Source organism: Rhamphochromis longiceps, linkage group LG2 (assembly GCF_057381845.1).
Source record: "Rhamphochromis longiceps isolate RC_006_pf linkage group LG2, R_longiceps_female_GT1.1, whole genome shotgun sequence".
NCBI lineage: Eukaryota > Metazoa > Chordata > Actinopteri > Cichliformes > Cichlidae > Rhamphochromis > Rhamphochromis longiceps.
Window position 1 is genome coordinate 7417839 of NC_140558.1, and position 27997 is coordinate 7445835.

Below are 27997 nucleotides of genomic sequence, written 5' to 3' on the forward strand. Positions count from 1 at the left end.
TTATTATTATTATTATTATTATTATTATTATTATTATTATTATTATTATTATGCTCGTTTTTTCTTCTTATCTTGTTGTTGAAATCAAATAAAAAGCCCCATTAGTGTGACTAGTTGGTCCACAGAAACATACTGGGAAACCATTTTCCAGCCAGGTAATCATTTATTTAAGGCGTTTCCAAAAACTTTATTTTTAAAATCTTGTATTATTATTTTAAAGAACAAATAAGGAAACAAATGGCAGATTTGTGTACATTTTAGATTAAATTAAACGGAGAATCACTGGAAAAGTAAAATGTATAAATATTAATGCCAATAAAAAACATTTCAAAAATATGTTTTTTAAAAAATGTTGAAACTACCTTTATCATCGTGACGTCGCACGTTGTCAGCCACACCGCGATGACGTTGCGCAGGGCGACAAGGCGGGCAAAGTAAAGATGGCGGACCAGTTGGGGACCGAGCTGTCAGAGGAGAAAGAAGCCGAAATTGAGCTGAAGAAAAGGCAAAAAAGAACATGGGAGGGCTTGCACAAGTCGGGTAAAATCGGCATAACCCCGGAACTGCCAGAAACCCTGGGATTTTACGACATAAGCGCTGTCAGGAGGGAGCAACGGGAGCTGTCAGCAGGTAACTGTCGGGTCGCACTGCTAATAACCGTTAGACGTCTTAAATGTTTCCAACTTATTTTGGGGGGGCTGTGGGCATTAACTCTGATAATGTTGCAGCATCGTGAATACGACGTTTTAAACAAAAGAGTAGTGTTTAATGTGAGTGAAGCTTCGTCTGTAACGACTGTAGTTTGTTAAAGCTGTGTCGAAGCTTGTTTACAGTCAGTGCTAGCGTTTGCTTCACATCAACTGAAAGAGGAGAAAACAACATCTCTCGTATTATCTTGGCAGTGCAACTATCTATTTAGTGAGTTTGCATGGCTCCATAACCTTCTTCTGTATCTGCTCTAAGTTTCTCTATACGTTATTTCACACCACCTATTGCATGACCTGTCACAGATCAGGTTCTGTAACCTGTAACCTACTACCTTTGGCTTACAACAATTATTGAAACAAGATTATGTCTGACAATGGCTCCCTGTAAGGCTGTGGCCGGTTTAGTTCAGATCACATGTCTCCTTTGCTGTTTAATTAATGTTGAAATTAAAGTTAACCAGAGTTGATGACAACAGATGTTATATATAGATATCTTTGCCCCAATTGGGAAGCTTTAAACTTTAGTACGTAGAGGGGATTTTAAGAGCTGTAGTAGGAAACACCTGACCCCATACATAATAGGACAATATTCAGTTGCTTTGGCAGCAGCAGTATTTTCAAAGCAGGAACTCCAGCAGCACTTGAGGGAAGATGAACAACTTTAATAATAGACCAATGCGTTTCGGCTTGTGGCCTTCATCAGGGTCATGACCCTGATGAAGGCCACAAGCCGAAACGCGTTGCGTCTCTTTTAACTACAAGTGTGTGTCTAATTAGGCAAACACAGTTGAACACATACACCGTGGCTTAGATAAAGTGGACACTGATACATTTTCAATGTGACTGTTAACATTATTTATTAACAAAAACTGTAGCTGAAAAGAAACCCAAATGTATAAATCATTACTGTTTGCAATTTATGAAGCGTGACATGCCAGACATGTTCTCACAGATAGTGGCAATTAGAGTATAAATCTGACTGAAACTATTTTTAACAATTCTTTTGTCCAATATTTTGTTCTATACAAAAAACCCTCCAGATTTTTATTGTGATAGCCTGACAGAAATCATGGTGGACATTTTTCACCATTTTTCAATTGTTCTTATAACAATTGGAAACCTAAATTGTAATTGAACTGCTATTTCATCTAATTGCTCAGTTACAAAAGATTGTAAGTAAACTATAGAATATTTTCTTTGGTAATGATGGAAGAATTACTGTAGTTGGAGCACAAGACTCATTATGTCATAGGCAGATGGTTGTTATTCTTTAAAGAGAGAGAGGCCACAGACACTGTATATCAGCTGTCTAAGCCTTGAGTCAAACACTGAAACAACACTTAAAAAGGCCATTAAACCTTCACTTTTTAGTTTTCATCATACAGAGATGCTTCCTCCTCTTTCACTTTACAGAGTCACTGTTGGAGTTCTCATTGTGTTGACAGCTGTATTTGTTGTGGACAATGGTTTTGTCATAACACTGTTGCTCTCACGTTGTTCCAGATCCATCGTTGACGCGCTTCATTTGCACCGAGCTCACCAGAGGTTACTTCCTGGAGCACAATGAGGCAAAGTACACTGAACGAAGGGAGAGAGTTTACACATGCATGCGTATTCCCAAGGAACTCGAGAAGGTAGTGTATATTAACAGCCCTGAACTTATCTGCCCTGATTTCTCTGCAGCTTTCTCCATCTGTCTGCTGTCATTTCCATCAGTACACAGAAAGCATACGATTATTTTACAGTCAGCCCGTAAGCTTGCTTTATTTGGAGACACTTCTTCTTCTGGCTCCTGACTTTGCTACAATTCTGAATCCTCAGTCAGTTTTGCATTGCTCCTGAACTTGCTCTTAGGTTGCCACATTATCGATATGTACATCTCACCTGAGTCCTTCACAGTGAGCTCATTTAGCTTTGATGGTTTTTACATTGTTTTATTTTATTTCTTTTTGAGACCTTATAACTTTGTATGTACAAGAGTTAGCCACATAACCCTTACAAGGCTAAAAAAGACATTGAAGCCATGTTAACCCTTTTATGAAGTTACAAGGAATAAAATGAATGAATTAATCATATAAAAGTTATTGTGGAAAAGCCAAGGTGATAAGGCACATGATCAATAGTGGGTCCTACCTAGAACTCTCCACCATTTGGGTTTAGAGCTGAAAAATCCTCTTGCATGAGAGGTAAAACGCCTTCATGAAACTTAAAGGAAATCCACTCACTTTTTTTCCCAAGGTCTTCTTCCCTGTTCCATTCTGAGACACGGTCCTTAGACTACCCTCACTGAAATCTACACAGATATCAAGAGAAATCATTATAACATACTTTCAATGTTGGGAAATATATTAATAATTAATATAGATATTAGGTAGACACCGAAATATCAGAAAATTATGTTGTTTGTTTACAATATGCCTTACTGACCCTAGTAATTTTTTGGTTTTTGTTGTTCCTCTCAGTAGTCACCAGATGGCAGTGTTGAACTTAAAGACTGATTTCTTCTGACACACAGGCTGGACATTATATTGACTTTCTAGGAATCATACATTTTTAACGGCATCTCTAATAAATGTGTATTTCTTCAATATATATGTCATCTAACCTGGTCACAACTAAAGTTAAAATTAATGTGATGCCTATACAGTTACACACAGTCTATTGAGTTCCTCCTCATCTGTAAAGGTCTTTATTATTTGTTTTTATTTCAGAGTTGATGCTTTGTCAGCTGCTTTGTGTCCTTATAATCCCAGACTAACATATCTGTTACTGGCTTGGTTTTCCTGTTGAAGGGAGAGGAATGTGTGTAGCCACAAACTGCCGGTGAAACAGGCTTACTACCTTCAGGGTACCTCAGGAGGCCCCAGGTCAGACAGGATCCACCAATGACAAACAGACCCTCCCACCAGATTCTACCAGTAGTTGTTGCCTTGCTGTTTTCCCTGTTAGAAGTAGGAATAAGATGTCAGATGCATTTCAATGCATTTCTTGTAAAACATTCCTTTGAATATGATGAGGTAATGGCTGTTCATATATTGGAAACTGTAAAGGTATGTGCCTGTTGCATAATAAAAAGGTTAAGTGTACTTTTTTTGTCACATATGGTGTTTCTCCTATGTACAATTTCTTCCACTTGTTAAAAGAAAAAAAAAATAGATAAAATCTTACCTTTTTTATGTTCATCATGTTATTGTAATTGATTGATGTCCTTTGTGTACATACTCTCATTCATCTTTTTTTCCTTATGATGATTGATCACTATGTACCCTACAGACTCATAGTTTGATTTGTGGTGGTGTTGTGTGTGACTTTTCCAGCTGATGATCTTCGGCTTCTTCCTGTGTGTGGATGCCTTTCTGTACGTCTTCACCCTACTGCCCCTCAGGGTGCTGCTGGCCCTTCTCCGGCTCTTCACTCTGCCTTGCTGTGGCTTCAGGTAAAATACATTGCTTATATCTGCTTACTAAAGGAATAAGATGAGATGTGACAAGAAGTACTTTATTTTTGGGAAACTACTGTCTTACAGCAACCAGATCATTTAAAATGAGCTATAAGCTATACAGTACAAAAAAAGCTTAATAAGATAAAATGACACAAAAGATGGAGCACAATATAAGATATAACCACCCCACATTAATTATTTCCATTTCTGGGTATATTTGTAAACTTCAAACTATAAGTTTTGTTTTGGCTTCTTAGCATTAACACTAGGCATATCTGGCTGTCTTTGTTGTATTTTCTAGCTTTTCAGAGTGTGGTGAAATAAGTATATATGATATGACTCGGATATAGTAATCTGTCCAAATTTTGCTTTTGCTTAAAAAAATAAAAATAAAACCGGGATTACTTTTATTAACTACAAAGTTTGGCAAACTAATTCAGATGATTAATTTACCCCCTTCCCTAGGTTGTTTAGAGAGTGAGCCACAGTTTTAGGCTCTTTCTTTTGTCATTTGGTAATATTGCTGACTCACTGTTAATAAGATAAGTAGCATTCTGGAAATAACATTGTAAATATTTTCTATGTATACACTGTAGGAAAGAAAATAAGCACTTGTGTTTTTGAGGGTTAGATACATATACAAACATATATTGATCTGATAATGGAAGTTTTGGTCAGATGGTTTTGTTCTGTTAAATGTAAGTTCATACTTTGTCCTGGTGTTTGCTTCTAATGATTCTCGATCTTGAACAGATCCTTTTTTGATGAGTTGTCTTTGAGCTTTACCTTGATATTATTATGAATCTAATCACGTAGTCTTTTATAATACTGACCTGAACTTCAAGTACAGGTTTTGACAGTGTGTTTGTGTTTCCTTTCTTTTAGCATGAACATATTACAGACTGTATATTAAAGATGGAGTTGGTGCCCGAGTGTGAAAAGTGAAGCAGAAGGCCTTAAACCTGCTTTCTTTCCCGACCTTTCTAAATGAAAGAAGTTGAGTTTTAGAAAAGTGTATGAGAAAACATCCCTTGAGCTAATTTTTTTTTGTGATCTCAGACAAGGAAAGGTCGCTGCTGTTTTCAAATACCTCTAAGTACAACATGATGTTAAATGTGTTTAAAAAAAAAAAAAATAGAAGAAGAAGAAGGATAAAGCACAGTGTGCTTTAAGATGGGCTACCTTGTGATGAGTTTATACCCTATAAGTGGGAAATGCCATATGATTTCTCTGTCAGATCAAAATGCCCGGAATGTCACTAATCTCTATCAGTCCTCCATATACAGTCTGTAGGTCATATGTACTCAGTTACTTTATTAACAGAAACACCTAACACCTGATTTTACCAGTCTACCCACCAATTTTCAGTATTTTTAGAAACTTTCAGAAATTTGTGTCTAAAAATAGGTCTTCCAGACATCTTGTGGTGTCTGTTCTGCAATTTAACTCCCAACATTTTTTCTTTTTTATTTACAGATTTAGTAGTTAGCAACTAGTTTATTTGATAATGGTTTCACCACAACAAAATAGAAATTATTGGTTTGTGCCAGTGCTCTGTGTAGCTTTAAGCCAGCTGTCACATTGTTGTGATGTAGTACTTGATAGTATATTGTCTCCCCTTGCCTTCCTCCCCATGCAGGGCACGCACATGCCCCTACTGCAGAAGAAGCAGGTACGCTCCCACAAGGGCATTAAGGATTCATAAACATTATCACTGTCCCCGACATCCATTCATGGGTTTTTCATGTCTGTCATGTTTGTTAATATATAGCTTGCCACCGCAAATCATGTCCCAGTCTCCAAGGCAAAGCTTCCATGTTGGTCTCTTGTGTTTTTCTTTCTCTCCCCCCCCCCCAAAAAACACTGATCCAAAGAATAAGTGTGCATGGTAGTCTTATCCAGCCCCGTCTCATAACAAAATGTGAAATAGTCACAAAAAAACCTATCTGTTTGTGTTCATGGATATGACTTGTCACATTTTTCTTCTTTTTATTTCGTGACAGTTGGCACAACTTGGGCAAAACGAATGTGTTTTAGTAAGAATGATATTTTGTGTCTGTTGCACTGTTCCATCATAGATATGACACCACAGGGCTTTAAAAGAAGTGTTCTTTTCTAAATATGAGCAGTTTTGGGCGGTTTTTTTGTTTGTTTTGTAATGCTGAAACATAACCAAGGCATTTTACCAAAGATACATGAAGTAAAAAGCATAACCAAAAATATGTCCTGTGTGTGGGTGTTAAAATTATTCACTCCACCACCAAATCCACCACCATTCAAAGGTGAACTTTTTACATTTGAACTTTTTAACCTTTTAAAAACGGTCAATATAAAGTTTGTGTACATATGAGACCATTGAAAAAGTCATGTTTAGGGACACAAAACGAAAGAATATTAAAATTCATGTCCAGAAACATGAATGAGTAGATTACAGGTTGTGACTTTTTCACAAACTGTTGTGAGACTGTGTTCTTGTCACAGTATTGCGTGACCGTGACTACACTAGCTCAAACTGGAAGGCTGCCTGTTTGGAGCAGTTTGGGGCTTATTTTCTTTGCTTTCAGTTGTTATTTTTGGTAGGAAAAAACTCAGCTTTTTTAGCAAGGTTCTATCATAGCGCTCTTCATGTCTGGTCTGTGCTTTTGAATGACTGTTTTAGGCTGATGTCTTGTATTGGCACAAAGTGATGGCTATTTTAAATGCAGCGCATAGCTAACTATAAAACATAATAATCATGTGTGTTGTGGAGATAATGCTTTTAGAATAAAGACTATGACAACTACTTTGCGCAGTGTGCTTTACCAGCTGTCTGAAGCAGCTTTGTATCTAGAAAGTATGTTTAGAATAAGAGGAGTATGTGTGGTAAGGGGGTTTGTTTTCTGCTAGCACTTTAATCATATTTTAGAGAGCAGGGTACAACTGTTTTGGATTGGAATAAAGTCTTTAACAATTTATTAAATGCAAAAGTAATGTGCCAAATAAGACAGGATAAATAGTCTTTTAAATTGACTTTTTAAGTGTGAGATCGTGTTGCTTTTATTTTATATAGTTATAAATGAATGCCTGAGGTATTTTGTAGACAAAACAACATTTGGAGTCATTTCCTTTAATAACTCACTTTGTCTTTTGCAGACAAAGCCAATTATCCAGTTAAGTGGAAAAATGATAAAATTATCATAAACTTTATGTGTGTTTACTCTTCTTACACTCACCTTACACACTTACTATATCTCTAAGCAACTGCGTCTATAACTGAGCTTTATCTTTTTGGCAGCACATTTTTATCCTGGTGCACAACAGTAAAACTATTCATAATGAAGAATTCAGGATCTCTGATGCTTTTGTTTCTACTCAAACATCTTTTAATGAATGACTTTAGTGTGACCACTGGATGGCGGTATTGCATCAGAGAAGGGGGGGAAGAACTCATCAGTGCCATAAGTTTATCTCTGGTTTTGCACAGTTGTTTCCGCAACAAACAACTGTGTTTGAATATCTATTTTTTTTGTGTAAACATCCAAGTTCTTCACTGTTGGGACAACCATTGTAGTTTTTGCTTAACAGAAAAAACACAGCTCTTTATCTTATTTTCTTAGCTTTGTGCTCAGCTGTGCAGTGATTTTAAAAAAGAGAGGGAGTCATGACAAAACTGGTTCACATCACATCTTCACAAGCTCAGCTCTTTTTTTTTTTTTTTTTTTTTTTTTTTTTTTTAAACACTCATTTTGTAGTCAGCTCCCAGAATAATTCATATTTTACAACTTTCAATTAGGGGTGGGCGATATAAACGATATACGATATAAATTTGGCCAACGATAGAGCGATATAGTCAAAATCTCTATCGCGATAGCGCATGTTGATGATGTCATTAAGCTGCGCCTGTTTTAGTCGAAAGCATCGCACCGGCTACAACCATTATCATCTGCAAATTATGCCGGGTGACAGTCATAGCAAAGACATGAAGCACTTTTGAAATAAGGGAAAAGCCAAAAACTGCGCTTCCTCCACTTCCGTAACATTGATTCATTAATGTTGAATTCTCTCGCAGTTGCTCTATTCCCATGTTGCTGCAGTATATTAATAACTAACCTCGTATTGTGGATGAATAATCTCAGTTGTTCTCCTGACTGAAGTTTGGCCCGTGTATAGCATCCTGCTATGCGATTGCATTTGTCCCTAAAAACATTTTTTAACAGATTTCTGCACGCCCAAATCGGTTCGAGGTCAGTAAGCACAACCAGAATTCATACATAAGGCACACTCTCGATTTTTGAGAAAATTAAAGGATTTTAAGTGTGCCTTTATAGTGTGGAAAATACGTTATACAGAAGAAAAGAATATATCGTGATATATATCGTTACCGCACGTGCTTCAAATTATATCGCGATATGAATTTTAGTCCATATCGCCCAGCCCTACTTTCAATGTCTCCAGCACTGCTATTTCAAAACATGTTCTGTTCACGTGTGATTTTTATTTATTTATTTTTAATTAATCAGCTTCAGCTAAACTAACTGAAGGTAATGATGGGTGTTAGAGTTAACTGTTGTACTGCCATGTCTTGTGAATTTCTTAGTGTAGGTTATACTAGTTTAGTTGAAGACCATTAAATAGTATTTGTACTGTAAGTTGTATTCAAATAACAACAAAATAACTTCATTACAAGAAAGTCTCGTAATTAAGATCAGTTAAACTATTGTGCTTCATCGTATTTTAAAAGTCAGCACATCAGTGTCCATCTATGGAAACTGCTTCCCTTTGTGAAAAAAATCTAATGAATGCAATGTATTTTTACTGCAGTAGTCAGGGGGAGTTTTGCGCATACAGACCGGTCACAGTTTACATGGAAAATATGCAGGATGTGTTAGAATGAAGCTCTCAGCCGCTCTTCCCAGCCACATATTAAATACTAAATGGTCCTCTGGATTTGTCTGCCCTCCTCTTAACACACTGCCACTGCCAGCCATAGATGTTTAGTATTAAAAAAAAATGCAACTCTGACACATGTGGTCATAAAAGACATGAACACACTACTATCACTGCAGTATGTGATGTTGAAGCCTGTTTTGTTTTGTTTTTTTCACCTTTCATTTACTTGTTCACTATTTTAAACATTTCTGTTCAAAGTGCTGCACTAATTTGTCCATAAAGACAGATGTTCAAAGACAAGACTGAACAAAGACAGAACCATATTAAAAAGAGATAAATCTTATGAATAAGATAACTTTAGTATAAAGGAGATACTATCTTTAATATTTCATCATGTACTCTGTGTGTTATCACTCCCGGTTCCCTTTTCCTTTGTAAGGTTTATCTCATTTTGAACAGAAATTAATTCTTGTTCCCTGCCTATGTTGGTCTTATGTTTCCTCATGTGAGATTAAAAAAAAAAAGAAAGAAAACAGAGCTCGTTCTGGTAGTGAATTAAATCAGCTGTCTGTGTACTTGGTCTTCACTCAGCTGCTTTGACCACACTGTTTGCTAGAAAAGCTCTTACTGATGGCAAGATTAGAAAAGGGTGTTTTTATGTGTTGATGCTTTAAATGCTTGTATGTCTTCATGTTCACACTTTTCCCCTGGTAAAAATGTGTTTGTATTTGTAAGAATTTGTACCTTTTGGCATGGTGTTATAAGGTGTAATAACACGTTTAACCTTTTTCGTGTGTGCATGTTGATATATGTCTTAGCATGGCACAGTGCATTTACATACACAGGAATGGTCAAAGCAGTGCACTCTTGTCTTTCAGTATTAATGCCAATACTTTGTGTGTGTGTGTGTGTGTGTGTGTGTGTGTGTGTGTGTGTGTGTGTGTGTGTGTGTGTGTGTGTGTGTGGTCAGTGGGTCGCGGCTTCTGCAGCCAGCGCAGGTGTGTGACATGCTGAGAGGCCTGATCCTGGTGCTCTGCTTCTCCATGATGCATTATGTGGATTACTCCATGATGTACCACCTGATCAGAGGACAGTCCGTCATCAAACTCTACATCATCTACAACATGCTCGAGGTAACCCACACTTCACACATTGATGTCTAAAAACTGATGTCAGTTTATACTTTGATCACATGCTTATATGCAAGGATGCAGATGTTGCTCCTGCAAAGACATTACATCTGAGACAAACTAGAATTTTAACATTAGTTTTTACAGTTTAGTGTGAATACATGTTTCAATTATTAAAACATGTACTTATTAAATACAAACTGTATAGACATATTTTGTCTTTGTTTACATCTTACTTCTACTTTCCTTGTTTTGCCTCCTTACAACAAATTTTACTTGTAATTTTATTTTCCATCTGTTTTATATGAATAGTCAGTTTGTTTATGCAGCCCGTGTGTTAATACACTGCCAGTTTAGGGAAGTACCCAAGGATTACTACACTAAAGAGTGATGGTCGTGTTACGTGATGGATTTTATTACTGTAATTGTCGGGCTATAAGCCGCTACTTTTTGCACCAGCTTTGAACCCTGCGGCTTTTAGTCAGGTGCGGCTTTTCTATGGATTGTCCATGATTTTTGTCATATCGTAAGACGATTTGTTTTGTTTGTTCCGCTGTTGTACGGCACTACGTTGCCTGGCGGAAGGGCATGTGATCAGACACACAGTATCGGGGATCAAGAGTGGTATGTTGGTCACATGTCCATCCGCCAGGCAACATAGTGCTGTACAAGTAGCGCGAAAAACAAACTTCAAAGTAGCGCTACGCGTTCAGCGGGAGGCGTGGATGACGAGCGCTGATAAACTTGCGAAAAGCAAGTTATGCTCAACTCCACCGGTGGATTCTGACAGCGTGGAAAAGTGTGAAAACATCCACGATCACCAACGGATTTCAAAGGGCTGGACTGCTGCATGGAGAGGAGGACACCGCCACGGCCCTTCTGAGGGTGTTCGACTCCGACACTGACAACGAGGATTTCTTTGGTTGGTTTTGTAAGTGACAACGAAGGAAAGAAGCTGAGAGTGGATGACGAAGCCACCCTGAGCCTGTTCATTTCCGACACCGGAGAAGAGGACTTTGGTGGTTTTAGTGCGCAGGAAGATGGTGGTGAATGACTGACTTTTCTTCTTGTTAAAGCCGTGTCACTTCATATACCTAAAAAGTTATGCAAATATGTACCCATAACTTGTTTTTCAAAATATTAATAAAAGGGGTGTGTCTCCAAACAGCCATCTCTTTCCTGACAATTCCCTTTGTGCATATTCTCTTACATATGATAAGTCAACATTGAAACACCTGCGGCTTTTGGTCAGGTGCGGCTAATAGTGATGGGTCGTTCGCGAACGAAATGGCTCTTAGAGCCGGCTCTTTGACGTGAACGACGCGAGCCGGCTCCTTATCGCGAGCCGTCACGTGGTTTTTTTGTTTTTTTTTCTCTCAGCCTCTCTCTCGCACTTTTTTTCCGCTTCACTCTGCACGCGAGCCTTGTGCTTTATGCTGGGCAGAGGGGGGAGGGGCGGTAGTTACACTCAGTAGCACAGGAACAGAGCCAGAGAGAGAGAAAGAGAGGCAGGGACAACAACATTAGAAAGGTATAGTAATCATCCACAACTATTTTCGGTTGCAGATGATAAAGGATTGAGAAAGTTTATTCATGCAGGTCCATATGACAGAGAATATGCATGTTCTTTTAGTTTTCATATTATAATTTATATTTAATTGTGTTGTGGTTTGCAGTGTTTTGTGTTCTTTTCACTTTAAATTTGTGAAAGGAAAAAGCTGAAAATTTAAATAGTTAAAACTTGAAATGTGAATAGTTGATTTTTATATTATATGATTTATTTATTACATTTTATGTGGAGTGAATAAATAAAAGTATATTTACGGTGGCCCCTAGAGACAAAGCACATACAAACTTCAAATCACGTACGAACTCTGAAGCATGTACAAACTCCAAAACATGTAAAAACACGTACAAACTCCAAAACACGTAAAAACACGTACAAACTCCGAAGCACGTAAAAACTCAGAAGCATATAAAAACTCAGAAGCACATAAAAACTCAAAACACGTACAAAAGACAACAGAAGTGCTCCAGGATGCTGGGCGCAGTGTTGAGCCTTTGTTATCTTGTGGCTACACAAGCCAGCAAGTACCAACGACCGGATTTGGTGTGTCGTAGTAACAGGTAAATGAACTTTTTTTAAAATTATTTGAATATATATATGAGTGCCTGTGTATAAATACACAAACAATACACACATGCTTTCAATTGTGTAATTTAAGTGATCTAGTAGCTCTGCTTTGGAAGTTCAGTTCATGCTAGAAATGTGTTTTGGAGTTTGTACGTGTTTTGTCTCTAGGGGCCACCGCATATATTTATATATAAACATATATAAATAAAACCACTTGTTTTTATGTTAGTAATTCCTTTTGTGCATAATTTTATATTATTGTTAATAATAAATTAATTAAAGCAACAAAACAACCTGAAGAGCCGGTTCGGAGCCGAAAGAGCCGGCTCTTTTTAGTGAGCCGAACCGAAAGAGCCGGATCTCTAAAAAGAGCCGGAAATCCCATCACTAGCGGCTAATGTATGTACAAAACAGGATTTTCCCCTGATTTTAGCTTGTGCGGCTAATATTCAGGTGCGCTTTGTAGTCCGGGAAATACGGTACTAATTGTTAGAACTTAAACAGTGTGTACAGCAAGTGGTGGTCTACTTCTTCTGATATCCAGTGTTACCATTTTCATTTAAGGGCAGCCCATCCCCCTACAAAATAACCCTCCACCCCAAAAAGAAGCCAAAGGGGATATAAATACATAAAAAAATTAAAACTAAATTGTTATTTTTTACTTAATTTGTGTGCCCTCATTTCATTTTAGCACAGTGTTTCCCTGAGGTTGACAAGCAGTCAACCTCGGGGAAACACCAGAATACATAATAAAGCTTAGCACTTCTCTGTGGATCATGAGCTTTATGTGGTTTTATAAGACCCTACTAGACCAAAAAATATCTAATGATGGTAATGACAGACAACCATATGAAGCATAAGGACAGAGCTGCAAAAATGTTGATCTAATTTGTGTCATAGTGAACATCTGATGAATTTGTGTATCTGTCATATTACAATGCTCTACTTTTGGGGGGAAGTGTAATTATTCTGATTGAAAAGCTCCTCTAACAGCTTTAATCCCAAAGTTTTAATAAGAGGTATAGTGTTACGTCAGTGAATTTGTTGCTAAAATCTTACCTGTTCATACAGATAAGATATTGATATATTATATTAGACATTACTAATGTAACTATTGTCATATTAAGTTACGTTATATCAAGTTAACTTGTGATTTCATCCTTCCCTCCACTATTAGGTTGCAGACCGTCTATTCTCTTCTTTTGGGCAAGACATCCTGGATGCTCTGTACTGGACAGCCACAGAACCCAAAGAACGGAAAAGAGATAATATTGGAGTCATCCCTCACTTTTTCATGGCCGTCTTTTATGTCTGTATCCTTCCTGCTAAAGCTTCATAGCAGCGTTGTGAGAGTTTTGAGGCAAGTTTTAAAGTCATCAGTAAAGTACACCAAATTGGATTTTAAGGGCGGCATCTTCTAGTCTCTTCTTTTTTCTTTTTTTTAGCTTCAGTTTTATTTTTGACAGATGATATGCAGTTATAGTCTCACATAATACTTGTAGTTTTTATTTTTCATTGTGAACTCTTCATTTCCAAGTGCCACTAGAGTGAAATTTTGTTTTGAGTTTCTTTTGGCTTGAGTGACAGACTGGTACTGAAAGGCAACAAAGATTAATTTTAGCTGTAGTCTAGAGGAAGACTGAAGCAATATAATTTTAGCTATAGTTTCCTTAAGTTTATAACTGTTACATTTAATACATCTGTTGCTTGATGTAAGTTTTCATATGCTGAGATTTGTATTTATTATTTACTAAACAGCCTTCAGTGAAAGGACTAGACGTAATGCTGTTCAAGAGTATCTCAAAGGAATGACTCCCAGTTATAGTTGCAAGATGCCAAGTTAAGTGTTGAATGTGTTGTTTCAGGTCAGGGTTGATCTAAGCACTAGCTTACATTACTTTTAATTCATTTTTAATGTGACTGAGTTCAGTGATCATATTGTTTGGTTTAGGTTGATTCGGATGTTGTTTTCCTGATTATCATTTCCTCAGTCCTTCATGCTATCCTCATCATGGTCCAAGCCTCTACCCTGAATGTCGCTTTTAATTCTCACAACAAGTCCCTGCTCACCATCATGATGTCCAACAATGTTAGTACACACACACTCACACACACAGAGTGTTGTAGTATAAAACACAATAGTGTACACCTGAAGTGTTTTTTTTGAATTGCAATGAAACACTTATACAAACAGAAAAAAAAGTATTTGCATGATGGTGTATCCAGAAACATTAACGCTGGTATATTAGTGATGAAATGTTGTACCTGCAACATGACCGTCTTCTGTTTTTATTTTTTGTCATAAAAGTGCTGACTACATTTCTGTCTTTTTTTTTCTCTTTTCTCTCAAACATAGTTTGTGGAAATCAAAGGAAGTGTGTTCAAGAAATTTGAGAAGAACAATTTATTCCAAATGTCCAACAGTGGTGAGCTATCCAGCGCTTTATCAAAAATGCAGTACATTATTAGTACTATTTTAGAAAAGTACTGGTCTAAAAATACATAAAACATGTATTTTATTGAATTTCACATCTGCTTTGTCACTGTCAACAATTACACTACAAAAATAATCACCAGTAAGAATGATTTGTTCGTAGTAACAGGAAAAGTTTAGAATCCAGACTAAATTATATACTTCGAAGTTCTCTGAAGCTTCTTTAAAACTGAATTATCCCTTGGAAATACTTGTACCAAAGTCAGAATGGTGGCGATAGATAGAAAAATACTGTAGTTAGATAGATTCATGACATTTCTATTGGATATCTTTAAAAAAACTGATGGATGGATTTAAGTTACAGAATTGAATTAATCTTGCTTCATTGGGAAAGTTAATTCATTTTGCATTTTGAAAGAACAGTACAGCCAGTGTATTTGATTAAAAACTTTGGTTCTCTTTTTGTATTCCCAAAGGCACTGTTTTTTGGGTTGTTTTTTTTTATCTTGATCATTCTTATTGTAATCAGATGACAGGGGAACACAACAACCCTGAATCATCTGCCATTTGCCTCTCTGGTTACTCCATCCCAGTACAATGGCTGGTCATGGAGCTGGGCTCTTGTTACCATAAGATCATTTGTATGGATAATAACCAAACCTTTGTAGCCACATTATTAAAATTATAATACAGCGATGCTTATAGGATGTACTGCTGTCGCAAAATCCACTGTAACATGAAATGCTTTTTGAAAATTCACAGATCTGTCTTGTTGACTCAAGCTGTTTAGATATTGAACTACAGCAGACTGAAGACCATGTGTTCAGCTAAAATGGAGATGCTTATCTATCTAATATTCTTACACAGGTTTCTCCATAGATGGGAGACTATAATAACAATTTTTTCCCACAGATATCAAAGAACGGTTCACCAGCTATGTCCTTCTACTCATCGTTTGTCTCAGAAATATGGAGCAGTTCTCCTGGAACCCCGGTAATCATGTTTCCCTCCTTTAAACTATACTTTTATGCACATTTTTATATTACTAGAAAAGTAAGTTGTTGTTTTGTTTTGTTTTTATCATAAATGTCTTTAAAAGTTAAAAAAAAAAAAACAACAACAGGAAAAAAACAGACTGGGGTCAGTGCTTGCCATGGTAAAAATGTTTACAAAAATCCTGAGCAGCTCCTTTCTTGCTGTTTCAGCTGATACATTGCAACACCTTGGGGAGTTTTCTCCAGTAAACCTCGGTCAATGAGACGGAGCAAAGTGAGGAGTGAGGGCTGGGATATTTCTCTATGACAGCTCTCTGAAAAGTCAGCTCCTCCTGCCAGTCTCAAAGTCAGACACACAGTAGATGACAGATGTGGCTTGTCAGCTGAAATCATAACACTGATTTACTAATACCAGCAGAGCTACTGTTGCTAAAGAGGTATATAAATCACAAAAACTTTCAAACAACATATAATTTGTCAGGTGTGGCTCAGAATGGGCTGAGCTTTTCTCAGTACAACAGCACAATATTTACTGAGCCCTAATGGATAAAGCTTAGCTGTTTTGTACATTAAATGGAAATGCCATTAAGTGAACACCTTTAAAAAATCATTAATGTTTCTCTTAAGAGTGACAAGCTCAGGCTTAATATTGCTTTAAATACTCAGTTTCACACTTGCTTCCCTTGTTTTTCCTGCTTCGTTGTGTTCATATGGGAGTGTCAAACAGAAGCAAGCTGCCTTAAAGGGAGAGTCTGGTCTTAAAAAGGGAGTTGTTAGAAAGTCTTGTTTAGGACAGACTGACTATGAGTATAAGACAAAGAATATTTTGACCTGCTGATCACGCAAAACTGATGTGGTTTAGTGAAACAGTAAAAATATTAAGGTGGCCATCATCTCAATTAATATGAGGATTTGCTGTTTTGGTATTTTTGTATCAATATGAATCAAACGCACTGGAAAATGATCCTTTTATTTTGGTTATGCTTTAGTATTTTCTGTTTAATACCCTATATCATTAACTGAATTAATTAACTTATTTTTGTAATTGCTCCAGTGGCTGCCCAAAGAAAACTTGCAGTGCTGCAAGTCCAGTATATTCAGTGAAGGTTTGCAGTAATGTAAATTTTCTTTGGGCAGCCACTAGAGAAACAGATACAATTAGAAGATGACTTCAATAATTTGGCTAATGGTGTAGCGTATTAACATAGAAAAAAATAAAACACGACCAAAACAAGGAGAAACATACATATACAAATATTGAAGGATTATTTGATCCTTCCAAAAATTTTGGCTAAAATAATTAACTTTTTTTTCCCCCTCTCAGATCACCTGTGGGTGTTGTTCCCTGACGTTTTTATGGTTGTCACCTCTGAAGTTGCAGTTGATGTCATCAAACATGCCTTTATCACAAAATTCAATGACATCACTGCAGATGTAAGAACAGAACCTGGTGTCCTTTCTTTCAGTCATCACCGTGACTTTGCATGAGAACATGTATGATACTATATGGGATACCTTGCCTTTTTCTTTTTCCTGTACTGAATTATTTTCTTGTCCATTTTCCAGGTGTACAGTGAATATAGAGCCAGTTTGGCTTTTGATCTCGTCAGCAGTCGGCAGAAGAATGTAAGCAACTGCCTCGTTTTTTCACATTGCCATCATTATACTTACATAAACAGCGTGGAGCCCACGCAGCTAATCAATTCAGTTTTGTCAAGTGCTGTAATTTATGCTCGTCTGTCACTGTGTAGGCTTGTACTGACTACAGTGACTCAGTGGCCCGGAGGATGGGCTTCATCCCCCTGCCATTGGCTGTTCTGGTAAGAGAGAATGCAGTCTGTTGTTGATATTCAGGAACTAAATACCAGAATAGAGTTGGTTGTTGGCACACAAGCAAGTTTCAAAACTCCACGATGTTCTAAAAGTGTTTAATGGTTCTTATTATTGCTAAAATGAAATGTTTCCATTTTGTTTTCAAAATGGATAAATAATTCCATTAATACTGGTGTTTCTGTTTTTTTTTAACAGCTCATCAGAGTGGTGATGAGTTCAGTGAGGTTGCAGGGAGCACTATCATACACCTGTGTACTGCTCTTTTATCTTGGGTGAGTTTTTAGAGTTGTCCTGTATTGATTTTTTTATACATCCTGCAAAATGAGTGAGCTTTTAATCCTTATTATGCCATTTTACCTCACAGAAGATCTTTTTGTTGTTGTTGTTGTTGTTGTTTTAAATACATGCAAGTGTAGTTGAACCCCAGCCATTTGCAGTTCAGTAATCATATATTCACCTATTCACTTTTTTCTGTATTTGTACAGAAAATTTTGTTTTCTTAAAAAAGAACATTCTCCAAACAGTATGCAAATTTCAAATACAAAGCCTTCAGAAAATTAAAATATAGGCAATTATAGGCGTTTTTAGATGGGGTCTAAAGTTTTCGCAGATTTGAGCTATTCGCGGGCTGTTGTGGTCCCTAACCCCCACGAATACCAGGGCTCGGCTGTAATATAATCTGACCATGAAAAGTATCTTTAGGAAAGATTGATGACTGAAACTGGTCTTTGTGATAACCCCTTCTGTTTAGTAAACTAAATGCTTAACCCACTTAACATGACATGTTTTTTTAAGTCAGTAAAGACTAAAATATTGGGATACTTTAATTTACTTGTGCTAGATATGCAGAGAACCTCACACAAACATCGTCACATGGTGAAGGTAAAAACATGGTTGCGTTGTCTCATGGATGCACACTCACCCATGCAGGCACTGTCATAAACACACATTCATATTCAGAGACACACACAGTTACATAAGCATTAACATTGTGCTCTCACATCCACCCTGTGCTGAGTTGCTGATAGCCTTGCTCATTCTCATTTGCCGGATCCCATCGGGGCACGTACCATTGAAGAGTTTCCCTTAGGGTGAAGAATACAATGTTGTCATCTCTAGTGCCATCTCTGGCCTCCCCTATCCTCCGATTTAAAAATAGCCCTAGCTTGAACAGACCGCTGTGCCTTGGCAAAGATTCAGCTGCGCTGACACGCTCTGTCACAGCAAGGAGTGGTCCACAGACCCAAATGTGTCTGTCTCTCAATCATCACAGTACCAGACTCTCGGCCTTATAGCAAAGACCACAAACACAGAAAGACAGTGCACACTAACATCCTGGCGTAGGTGGTGGGATGTGAACACTGGCGATTGAAGCCAGATGGTAAGAGATTCATTATAGCTATGCCCTAGTTCAAGATAGCATTGTGATAAAATTTCAGCACTAAATAAAACAAAGAAAGATTCAAAAAGCTATTATATGAATGGTAATTTGCATTAGAAGGCTGTGTTTTGATCAAAATGTAGACACCTAATGTATTTATTATTTAATTTAGCCCGCAGACTGGAAAAAACTACAAAGCTTTAATATGTTTGAAATTAAAGCTGATTTTAAATTATGGCATCACTTTAAGTTAGAGTAAGTTTTTTTTAATAGACTTTCATCTGTCCAGACTAGCTGGATGGTACATTTAAAGCTCTGCAATACTACCTGAAGAACAGGAAAAAAAATGTAGTCTTTTTCTAATCAAATATCCCCTTTCCCTCCCCTTTCCCTTTGTAGACTGGTAACACTGAAAGTGTTGAACAGTATTGTACTCCTGGGGAAATCATGTGTCTATGTCAAGAGAGCCAAAATGGAGGACAAACTGTTTGAGAGGCCCTCGACTGCACCATCCTCCTCTGCCAAGAGCCCTAGCAAAGCTGACCCAGCCAGGTGCCGCACACCTTCAGGTAAAGAAAAAAACCCTCAAAAGATTAAGATGAGAAAAAACCTTGGTTATAATAAAAATCCCAGATATGTTATGGATTAATATTTTGTAAAAGCTATTATTTACACCCACAAGGATCCATAGGTTTGAGTCCCCATGGGATTTATGACTACAACACTAATTATCTCTTGAAGGGATTCAGCATGACTCATGAAACATTTGCATGCCAGAGAAATGTGAAAAGTCAAACAGAAAACAGTTTTTGTGTTAGTGGTTCTTTTTAAAGATGAATTTAATAGATAATTGTAAATTACACATAAAAGCAATTACATTTTATATCTATAAATGTGATGCTTTCTAAACAAGATGACATCAGCTGTGACCTCAAGCGTAGAGCATGTCACCAGTAGCTTAACCAGTCCGTAATAAATTATAATCAAACATTCAGTGCAAAGAAAACCAGAGTTTGACCTTGTCTAATGGTCAGTGCTACCAGTCATTTTACGTAATTATACATTCACCTCAGCTTGATTATACTCACTTTTACTAATTACACTGTATCTATCAGGTCTCCAACAGTCAAGAACATGCAGAACATGAAGCACTGACATAAATTATTAATATTTAAATAGCTACAGTACAAATATATCATAAGTATTTATTTGGAATTACATACACACCACCTTTGAACAAAAAACTTTTGGTTGAAACTTTTGTGGTATTTTGAAGTCTGAATCTTATTTTAGAGATATGAAAAATGCTGGGACCTGAGAGGGTGTTGTTTGGCTGGCAGGAATAGATATCTTGTAAATGAGACGTCCTGGGATTTAATTTTGTTGATGAATGTTTCGTATTGCTCTTTCTCCTACACAGTTGTTCTCTTTCTTCCTTTCTTTCTTTCGTTTTGTTCAGCAATAGAAACCTGTAATGGTTTTCAAAAGAAAACAATGTTTTATTACTCTTTATGTCTCAGACTACCATTCAGAATAGCAATTTACATATTTGTTGAAGTGATGCTAGATATTGCTTTCAGTCTCATGCAATTTCTAAAGTCTTACCAAATGGGCCCCCCACCTAACAGAGTTACGTTGATCTTTTTAGGTATCTAGTTGGCACTTAAATGTAAATGTTGGACATTTAGCTGACATTTAGGTACAGACAAATGTGGCAACAGGTAAAGCCCCGGCTCAGCTTCAGACATTTAGTGGAAACAAGCAGAAAGTGGGGATCCTTGAAACCTTGATTTGATTTGATTTGATTTTTTTGGGTCAGGTAAGTCTTTTCAAGATTACAGGTTAGCACTTGATTAATTCCCTCAGCATTTAAAAAAAAACAAAAAAAACCAAAACACAACTCTGTGATCCCAAAACTATTTTGCGGGGCAAAAAAAAAAAAAAAAAAAAAATCAAACAGTATACATAATGTTTTATCTACTTCCTTTTCTTTCCTTGATGCTTATTTCCAGAGCTGCAATGAATTGATATTTGTCATTGTGTAACCTGGTACATTATGATGTTAATTACAAAATGAATCTGTTATGCCTGGAGATGTTTTTGTCAAGCAATTAATAACTACTAATGCAACATTTGATTTGCTACAGTATAGAACTTCAACCTTTTGATTAGGTGATGAATTTAATTTGTCTGGGCTCAAAAACATACATTTATCAAATGTGTTTTGTTATTCAACTTATTGAACAAATTCTTCATTTGTCTTCTATATTTGATAGAATGGACAAAGGTGGGCACAGTATTCTCTGGTAAATTATACAGACATATCCAGCACTACACTTAATGTAGTAAAACATACAACGTTGCAGTGTTCTGTCATAGCACTTTGTACTGGATCGTCATCTTATGTCATATTCTAAGAAAAAGACTATTCAACAAAAAAGTACACAGCAAACCCTTTTCTGTATTCTGATATTTACACGTGAATTTCCTCAAAAGAGTTTAGTTCCTAGTCTGGCATAGAGTTTCACTGGTCCCGCACCTACGTTTGATGAAACAGATTTGGAGGTGACACTATCTCCCTGTCATCCTCAGCCAAATCCCTGCAGATCTTTTCTCCCGTGTGTGCCTCAGACCCGCCTGCTGTGCCGAAGCAGGAGCTTTAAAATGACAAAGATCCTGATGGTGCATCATGTCATGGAACATCAAAAGCATTCATGTTTCTAATGAATCTGGTTTCTCACAGAGCTCCAGCAACATGGCTTACAGCTTCACGCTCCAGCATGCAGAGTATAATAATAAATGCTTTGAGGTTGTGGGAAGCTAATGCAAGTCTCTTTATGCTTTCTTCATATTTAGCTTTTGGGATTTGAACCGTCGACCTTAAATACCATGCTCACTTTTCTGACATTAAACTACTTTGGTGGGCGCCTCAAGCTTTACCTGCTGCTCAACTGGATTCACTGCACTATGTCTTTGTCTTTGCAATGCTCTGCCTTCAAATAATACGAAGATCTGCCATCTGTCTATACTGCATGTTTTTCTCCAAAGGGGAGAAATGTGTAATGAGCGGTTTCACAGTAGCCATTTCAAGCCAGATGGTGGTTAACTTTTATTAAAGCTCACATATCTCCAGAGAAATGGAGAAAGCTGCAATGTGTGACTCAAATAACAGATCTATAGATTTTTTTTTTTTTCTAGGGTTGAAGGGAATGTAGCCCCCTCGACTATACCTGGAAAAATTAGTTAGGAAGTTAATATAAAAATTAGATAATGGGATATTTAATAACAACAGACATCATCTGTCTGTCTGTACACAATACACAAGAAGCGCTAATTTAGCGCTTGATTTTTTTTGTTACATATCCTTGTAATGTAAAAGCTAGTGAAACTGATATCTGGTTCCTTAGCAGCTAAATGACATTGACAAAACTGACATGAGCATCTGGCCTGGTTGCTTTATAGTGGAAGACAGCTTAAGGCTAGCATGCTATGATTTTGTTCCTGCTCTGTGCCATTGATTATAAGGAGCATCTGGACTCCCCAGGAACCTACGCCAGGATCCTGTTTGTGGACTTCAGCTCTGCCTTCAACACCATCCTTCCAGACCATCTCCGAGACAAGCTTTCCCAGATGAATGTGCCTGATCCCATCTGCCGGTGGATCACTGACTTCCTGACGGACAGGAAGCAGCATGTGAGGCTGGGAAAGAATGTCTCGGACTCCCGGACCATCAGCACCGGCTCCCCTCAGGGCTGTGTTCTTTCTCCTCTGCTCTTCTCCCTGTACACCAACTGCTGCACCTCCACCCACCAGTCTGTCAAGCTAATCAAGTTTGCAGATGACACCACCGTTATTGGACTCATCTCGGACGGGGACGAGTCTGCCTACAGGAGGGAGGTTGAACGTCTGGTGTCCTGGTGCAGCCACAACAACCTGGTGCTGAATGCCCAGAAGACAGTGGAGATTATTGTGGACTTCAGGACGCACACAGCTCCACTCCCCCCCATCATCCTGACTGACACCCCCATCACCTCTGTGGACTCATTCCGCTTCCTGGGTACCACCATCACCCAGGACCTGAAGTGGGAGCCCACCATCACCTCCGTCATCAAGAAAGCCCAGCAGAGGATGTACTTCCTGAGGCAGCTGAAGAAATTCAACCTGCCAACACGGACGATGATGCAGTTCTACACTGCAATCATCGAGTCCATCCTCACCTCCTCCATCACCGTGTGGTACGCTGGAGCCACTATCAGGGACAAACAGAGACTGCAGCGTGTTGTGCGCTCTGCTGAGAAGGTGATTGGCTGCAGACTCCCATCTCTGCAGGACCTGTACACCTCCAGGACATTGCGGCGTGCAGCTCGGATCTCAGCTGACCCTTCTCACCCTGGACACAGTCTGTTTGACCTGCTCCCCTCAGGCAGGAGGCTCCGGTCCATTCGCACCAGAACCTCTCGCCATAAGAACAGTTTCTTCCCCTCTGCTGTTGGACACATGAACAATAACCATATGACTGTACCCGCCACTAACACATGACCCTACGCTGTGTCACTGCATCATTCTATGTTTGGCACTGATCACCACCTGCACTCATGTATATATCTTTCAACGTAGCACTCTTAATTCTTATTCTCATGTATATATCTCATGTATAGCTCATGCACATATCTTTCCACATAGCACTTTTAATTCTTATCCCTACTTTTATTTTTTTCCATGTCTATTTAAGTGCTATTTATGACAGCATGTTTGCACTGAAGCACCGCAGCAATTTCCTAATGTTGTAAACCTGCTCAACATTTGGCAATAAACCCCATTCTGATTCTGATTCTGAGTTGAGGCTATTAGTGTGACTGTTGACCTGTCCAGACTGTAGCCTCCTATCAACCAGTTTCTAGGATAAACCACAGCCCACCTGGGGTGGCTGTAGCTCAGGTGGTAGAGCAGATCAGCTACTGATTGGAAGGTTGGTGGTTCGATCCTTGGCTTCCCCAGTCTGCATGCCAAATATCCTTGGGCAAGATACTAACCCCAAGTTGCTCTCTGATGCGCTCATCGGAGTGTGAATGTGTGTGAATGTTTATTAGTTTGCACTTGAGTTTAGAAGTGCTTGTATGAGTGGGTGTGAATAGGTGAATGAGGCATGTTGTATACAGCGCTTTGAGTACTCTGGGAGAGTAGAAAAGCGCTATATAAGAATCAGTCAATTGAATTGAACCTGTGACCATAATTTGGATAAGTGAAGTGGTTAAGGAGATGAGAGGATGGCTATCAACTGATACTGTATTTTTTTCTTCTTTGTTTGTTGCAGAGTGATTTTTGCCATCAGGGTAACTGATAGTTTCGATTTTTCCATCTTCGGTGTAGAATCTGAACTGCTTTTACATATTTCCTCAGCATCATTGGCAAGTTCTGTGTTAATGAGGAACACAAGAATAACTGAGTGTACAACTATAGCAGCAGAGCATTCACTACATCATGTTTTGAGGTAGAAGACTCTGTCTGATCGGTTTATCAATATTTTGCTAATAAGAAAATGCTTCTAAAAGTAAGCCATTTGAACAATCTTTTTTTTAAAATACATTTATAGTTTTTATTGCCTGTCTGATAAAATAGTTTGCTTTGCTTTTCCTAGGTTTCAGTTCAGGATTCTTTGAGTGTCATGTTTCTCTTATAACAGCTGTGATTATGCAAATGATGACTGTTTCATTCATATAGTTTAAATATATAATTTTTTTCCTCAGTTCAAATCAAAAAATATCATTGATGCTGTCAGGTCTCAGTAGAAAATGGCTTCTTTTTTTAAAAAAATTTGAACTGCCACACAATAGATAAGTTGTGAAAATGAGGAGCTTTGATTGGTCAGAGTCCACCTTTTCTGTCATGGGAAGAATTTAAGACTCTCAAATATGTGACATTCACCACCTAATAAAACAGCAGTACTGTGAAGCCTGACCCCATCAGAATAAATGAAATGGTGAAGCTTAGAAAGGGTGTGCACGCCACTGACAGGTATGCCTCATTTTATATTCTTCACTGATTTAATGCTAAATTATTTAGGTGGAACTGAACGTGGAATTTTCCTATATTCTGTTTGCCTAAAACATTTGCTTTCTTTTATTTTTGTTTTGGGTTTTTTTTTTTGTTTTTTTGTTTTTTGATTTTTGTTTTTTCATGGCTTTTATCATGGTTGATGTTTTTTTTCTTTGATAGCTTAGACACACACATGTAGTGCGTGTCTAACCTACACAGTCCATTTGCTCAGTGTGTTGTAGTTTTCTCTCTAGTTAAATGTCTATTCATCTCTGTCTACAGAAAGAACCAAAAGTTTGCTGTAGTCAGATAGCCCGGGGCGAGGCAGTCGTCTCTGTGGACAGTCTTCTTGCTCAATTCTCTCTGATATGATGAATTATTCTGTTTAATTGATTTTCCTAAAGTAACTGTGGTCTGCTCTCAAAGTGAAAAGCCTTTGCAGTGTTTCTCTAAACATAATGAAGTGAATTGTGAGGTCCAGCTGTGCTGGTGTATGTTTTACATCAACATCTTTTTCTGGTTGTTTTCTCTCCTGCTGTGTTGAAACTGGTTTGTCCAGTTATTGTCCGTGCAGATGCAGTCAGCCTCCTCCCGCCTATCAGTTCGATTTTAGAATCAGAATTAATAAAGTATTGTGATTCTGAAACTGAACTAGTACACAGCTGGACCGTATAACGGTGGGATTAATCTTAATAACTGGAAAAACCAGTGGAATTATGTCTTTTAAATGTTAAGCTTGTCTACACAGACATTAATCAGTTTTCACTTGCCTCACACTTGTTTGATGAAAGGGACATGCTTGAATAAATCTAGCGGTCTACTCTGTACAGCTTGCATTTTGCCTGCACTGTGGGTGTGAAGATTTGTTTACTTGTGTTTTACTCAACTTCCTACAGTGATTGGACTGCACAGAGCACTGTTCCTAAGCTCACGTGTAGAACTGAGACGAGCGGGATTGAAGCTGCTGGGTTGGCTCTTTGTTAAAGCCAGTCTTAGTGGCAAATTACCTATGCATAAATGAACCCATCTACATGGTATTTGTTTTGTCATTAAATGTGTTTTTAAATTTGTTCCTCACAGGTGAATCTAAGGTGGTGCAGATCCCTGCCACTCCCTGCAGCCCAACATCCTCTTCCATCTCGTCTGTGACCACTCAGCCTATCCCTAGGACTGATTTGTTTCCTCCACCATTTACCTATCCCTCACCTGCTAAACCAGCTAGCCGTCCACCTAGTCCACCACCTGATGCTGATGCTGAACAACTTCCATCCATGCTCTTAAAGGAAGATGACGAGGATGAGGAAGAGGAGGAGGAGGCACAGCTGCCCTCTGAAACAAAGCACAAGACCTCCAAAAAAGACCTCCTTGAGATTGACCGATTCACAATCTGTGGAAACCGCATTGACTGATCAGCCTCCAAGCAGACACTGATGTAGCGACTAACCACTCAGGAAAGACGGAGACCAATGGCCTCCCAGCCTGGCTCTCCTGGCCAACAGCAGCAGAACGCTGAGTACTTATAAAATCAGTGACATTACAGTAAATTATTGTTAAAAAAAAGAAAAAGTCAGACAATCCTGCTGCTGTTGAAAGCTGAAGTCGAGAAGTTTCACAGGGAAAACTTCACCTGGCTGATAAAACAGAAGAGGACAGAAAGTGAGAGTGTTGCAGCCGAGTTGTCAGGATGAACTGGCATATGTCAGAGCGTGTGTGTGTGTGTGTTTGTGTGTTTGTGTGTGCACGCGATTTAGGATCAGGGTTGGGGTGCGAGAGTGTGTGCGAGTGAGCATATGTGTAAGTGTGAAGGCACTCTAGTACTTCCTGTATGAGCAGCAGTGGGACCAGAAGGAGAGAAGTTTCTCAGTTCGCTCAGCAGCCAGAAAAAACTTCCAAACTCTGACATCAAAAGTGACACTTGAATGATGAGAATTTGCTTTTTTCCACCAGAAAACAAGTGTTGGGGTTTATTTTAAGTACTAAGTACTAAACATTCAACATATGAAAATTTGCAAGAAAACAAAAACAGAGGTTATTTAAAACATCTGAGCTAAGAAATGTAGCTCTGTTATTATATGGCAGTTTGCAACCCAAGGCTCGCAAAATTCTCATCTTTTTTTTACATTGTGGTTGTCTAGAAAATATTCAGATGAACTTAAAAAGCAGAGCAGAAAAAACTGGAGTCAAAACTGAATAATGAAGGGTTTTTAATCAGACATTGTTTTGATTTAAGAGACTGAAACTGACATGACTGAAAGGTTAGGAAACATGGCTCTGAACGGTTACACACTGTCAATATTAGAGATCTGTTGATTAAAGTCCGTACCTCAGTGAAGCTGGTTCAAATTGTTCAATCCAGTATGAATTACAGGTGTTGCAAACACAGCTAAAAACAGTGATTATTTTTTAGATTAAAAAACATTCATTTACACAGCCATTAGCTAAAGACATTTGCAGCCATCCTGCGCCTTCGCCAACTCAACAGCCTTTCATTAAACAACCCAGTCAGCGTAGAGTATTAGCCAAAGCAGTTAATGACTGCTGACTCTAAATCTGCTGCATCTACCACCCACTTACATAGCCAGTCATAGAGCAGAAGTCCTTTTAAAATTATGGAAAAAGTGCATTTGTATGTCATAGCCCATTATAATCTTGATTTTCCAATCACTTAGTTTAAGACAGTTTACACGCAGCTATCTGTTAAATGGACATAATCAATCGGAAGAGTTCTCTTTTGGTGGGGTGCCTCAAATTGGAGCATAATTTTTTGATGAATGGTATTTAATCTTTAGTTACTTTTGAATGCACTGATGGGCCGTATTGCCTTTAAATACGGTCATGTTTCTCATTCGACTCTAGTGATGCTCTAATGTTTACATCTTAGGATAATAGAAGCAATATTTACACAACAAAATGCCTTTTGCGTGTGTGTTTTAAGACTTTTCTTTTTTGACTGACCTTGCAGAGTTGTTCGCTATGATTTTTTTTTTTTTTTTTTTTGTAAATTGTGTGAATCATCTAAAAGTAAAAACACCTTAA

At 37.9% G+C, this 27997-nt stretch overlaps 1 protein-coding gene across 2 annotated transcripts; it reads left to right on the forward strand.

The window, feature by feature from the left end:
• The first annotated feature begins 430 nt into the window (after window positions 1–430).
• tapt1a (transmembrane anterior posterior transformation 1a) lies at window positions 431–27989 on the forward strand. 2 transcript variants are annotated; one of them, XM_085416289.1, is made up of 14 exons: window positions 431–630; window positions 2211–2341; window positions 4025–4143; window positions 9989–10151; window positions 13460–13595; window positions 14274–14371; window positions 14639–14708; window positions 15629–15709; window positions 17036–17145; window positions 17278–17337; window positions 17463–17531; window positions 17740–17816; window positions 19325–19494; window positions 26042–27989. In XM_085416289.1, exons 1-14 carry the CDS (start codon window positions 441–443, stop codon window positions 26368–26370), a joined length of 1803 nt encoding a protein of 600 aa, XP_085272415.1. In that variant the 5' UTR covers window positions 431–440; the 3' UTR covers window positions 26371–27989. The 2 variants fall into 2 exon arrangements, with proteins under 2 accessions (XP_085272415.1, XP_085272421.1); XM_085416295.1 differs by lacking the exons at window positions 431–630; window positions 2211–2341 and adding an exon at window positions 3414–3757.
• The last annotated feature ends 8 nt before the right edge of the window (window positions 27990–27997 follow it).

Bases quoted from the DNA above. Each gene is read 5' to 3' on its own strand.
- tapt1a (XM_085416289.1), top strand. From the start codon at position 441: ATGGCGGACCAGTTGGGGACCGAGCTGTCAGAGGAGAAAGAAGCCGAA. The intron at 13,596-14,273 runs GTATCCTTCCTG...TCATTTCCTCAG, and splicing joins CATGGCCGTCTTTTATGTCT to TCCTTCATGCTATCCTCATC. The intron at 17,146-17,277 runs GTAAGAACAGAA...TCCATTTTCCAG, and splicing joins TCAATGACATCACTGCAGAT to GTGTACAGTGAATATAGAGC.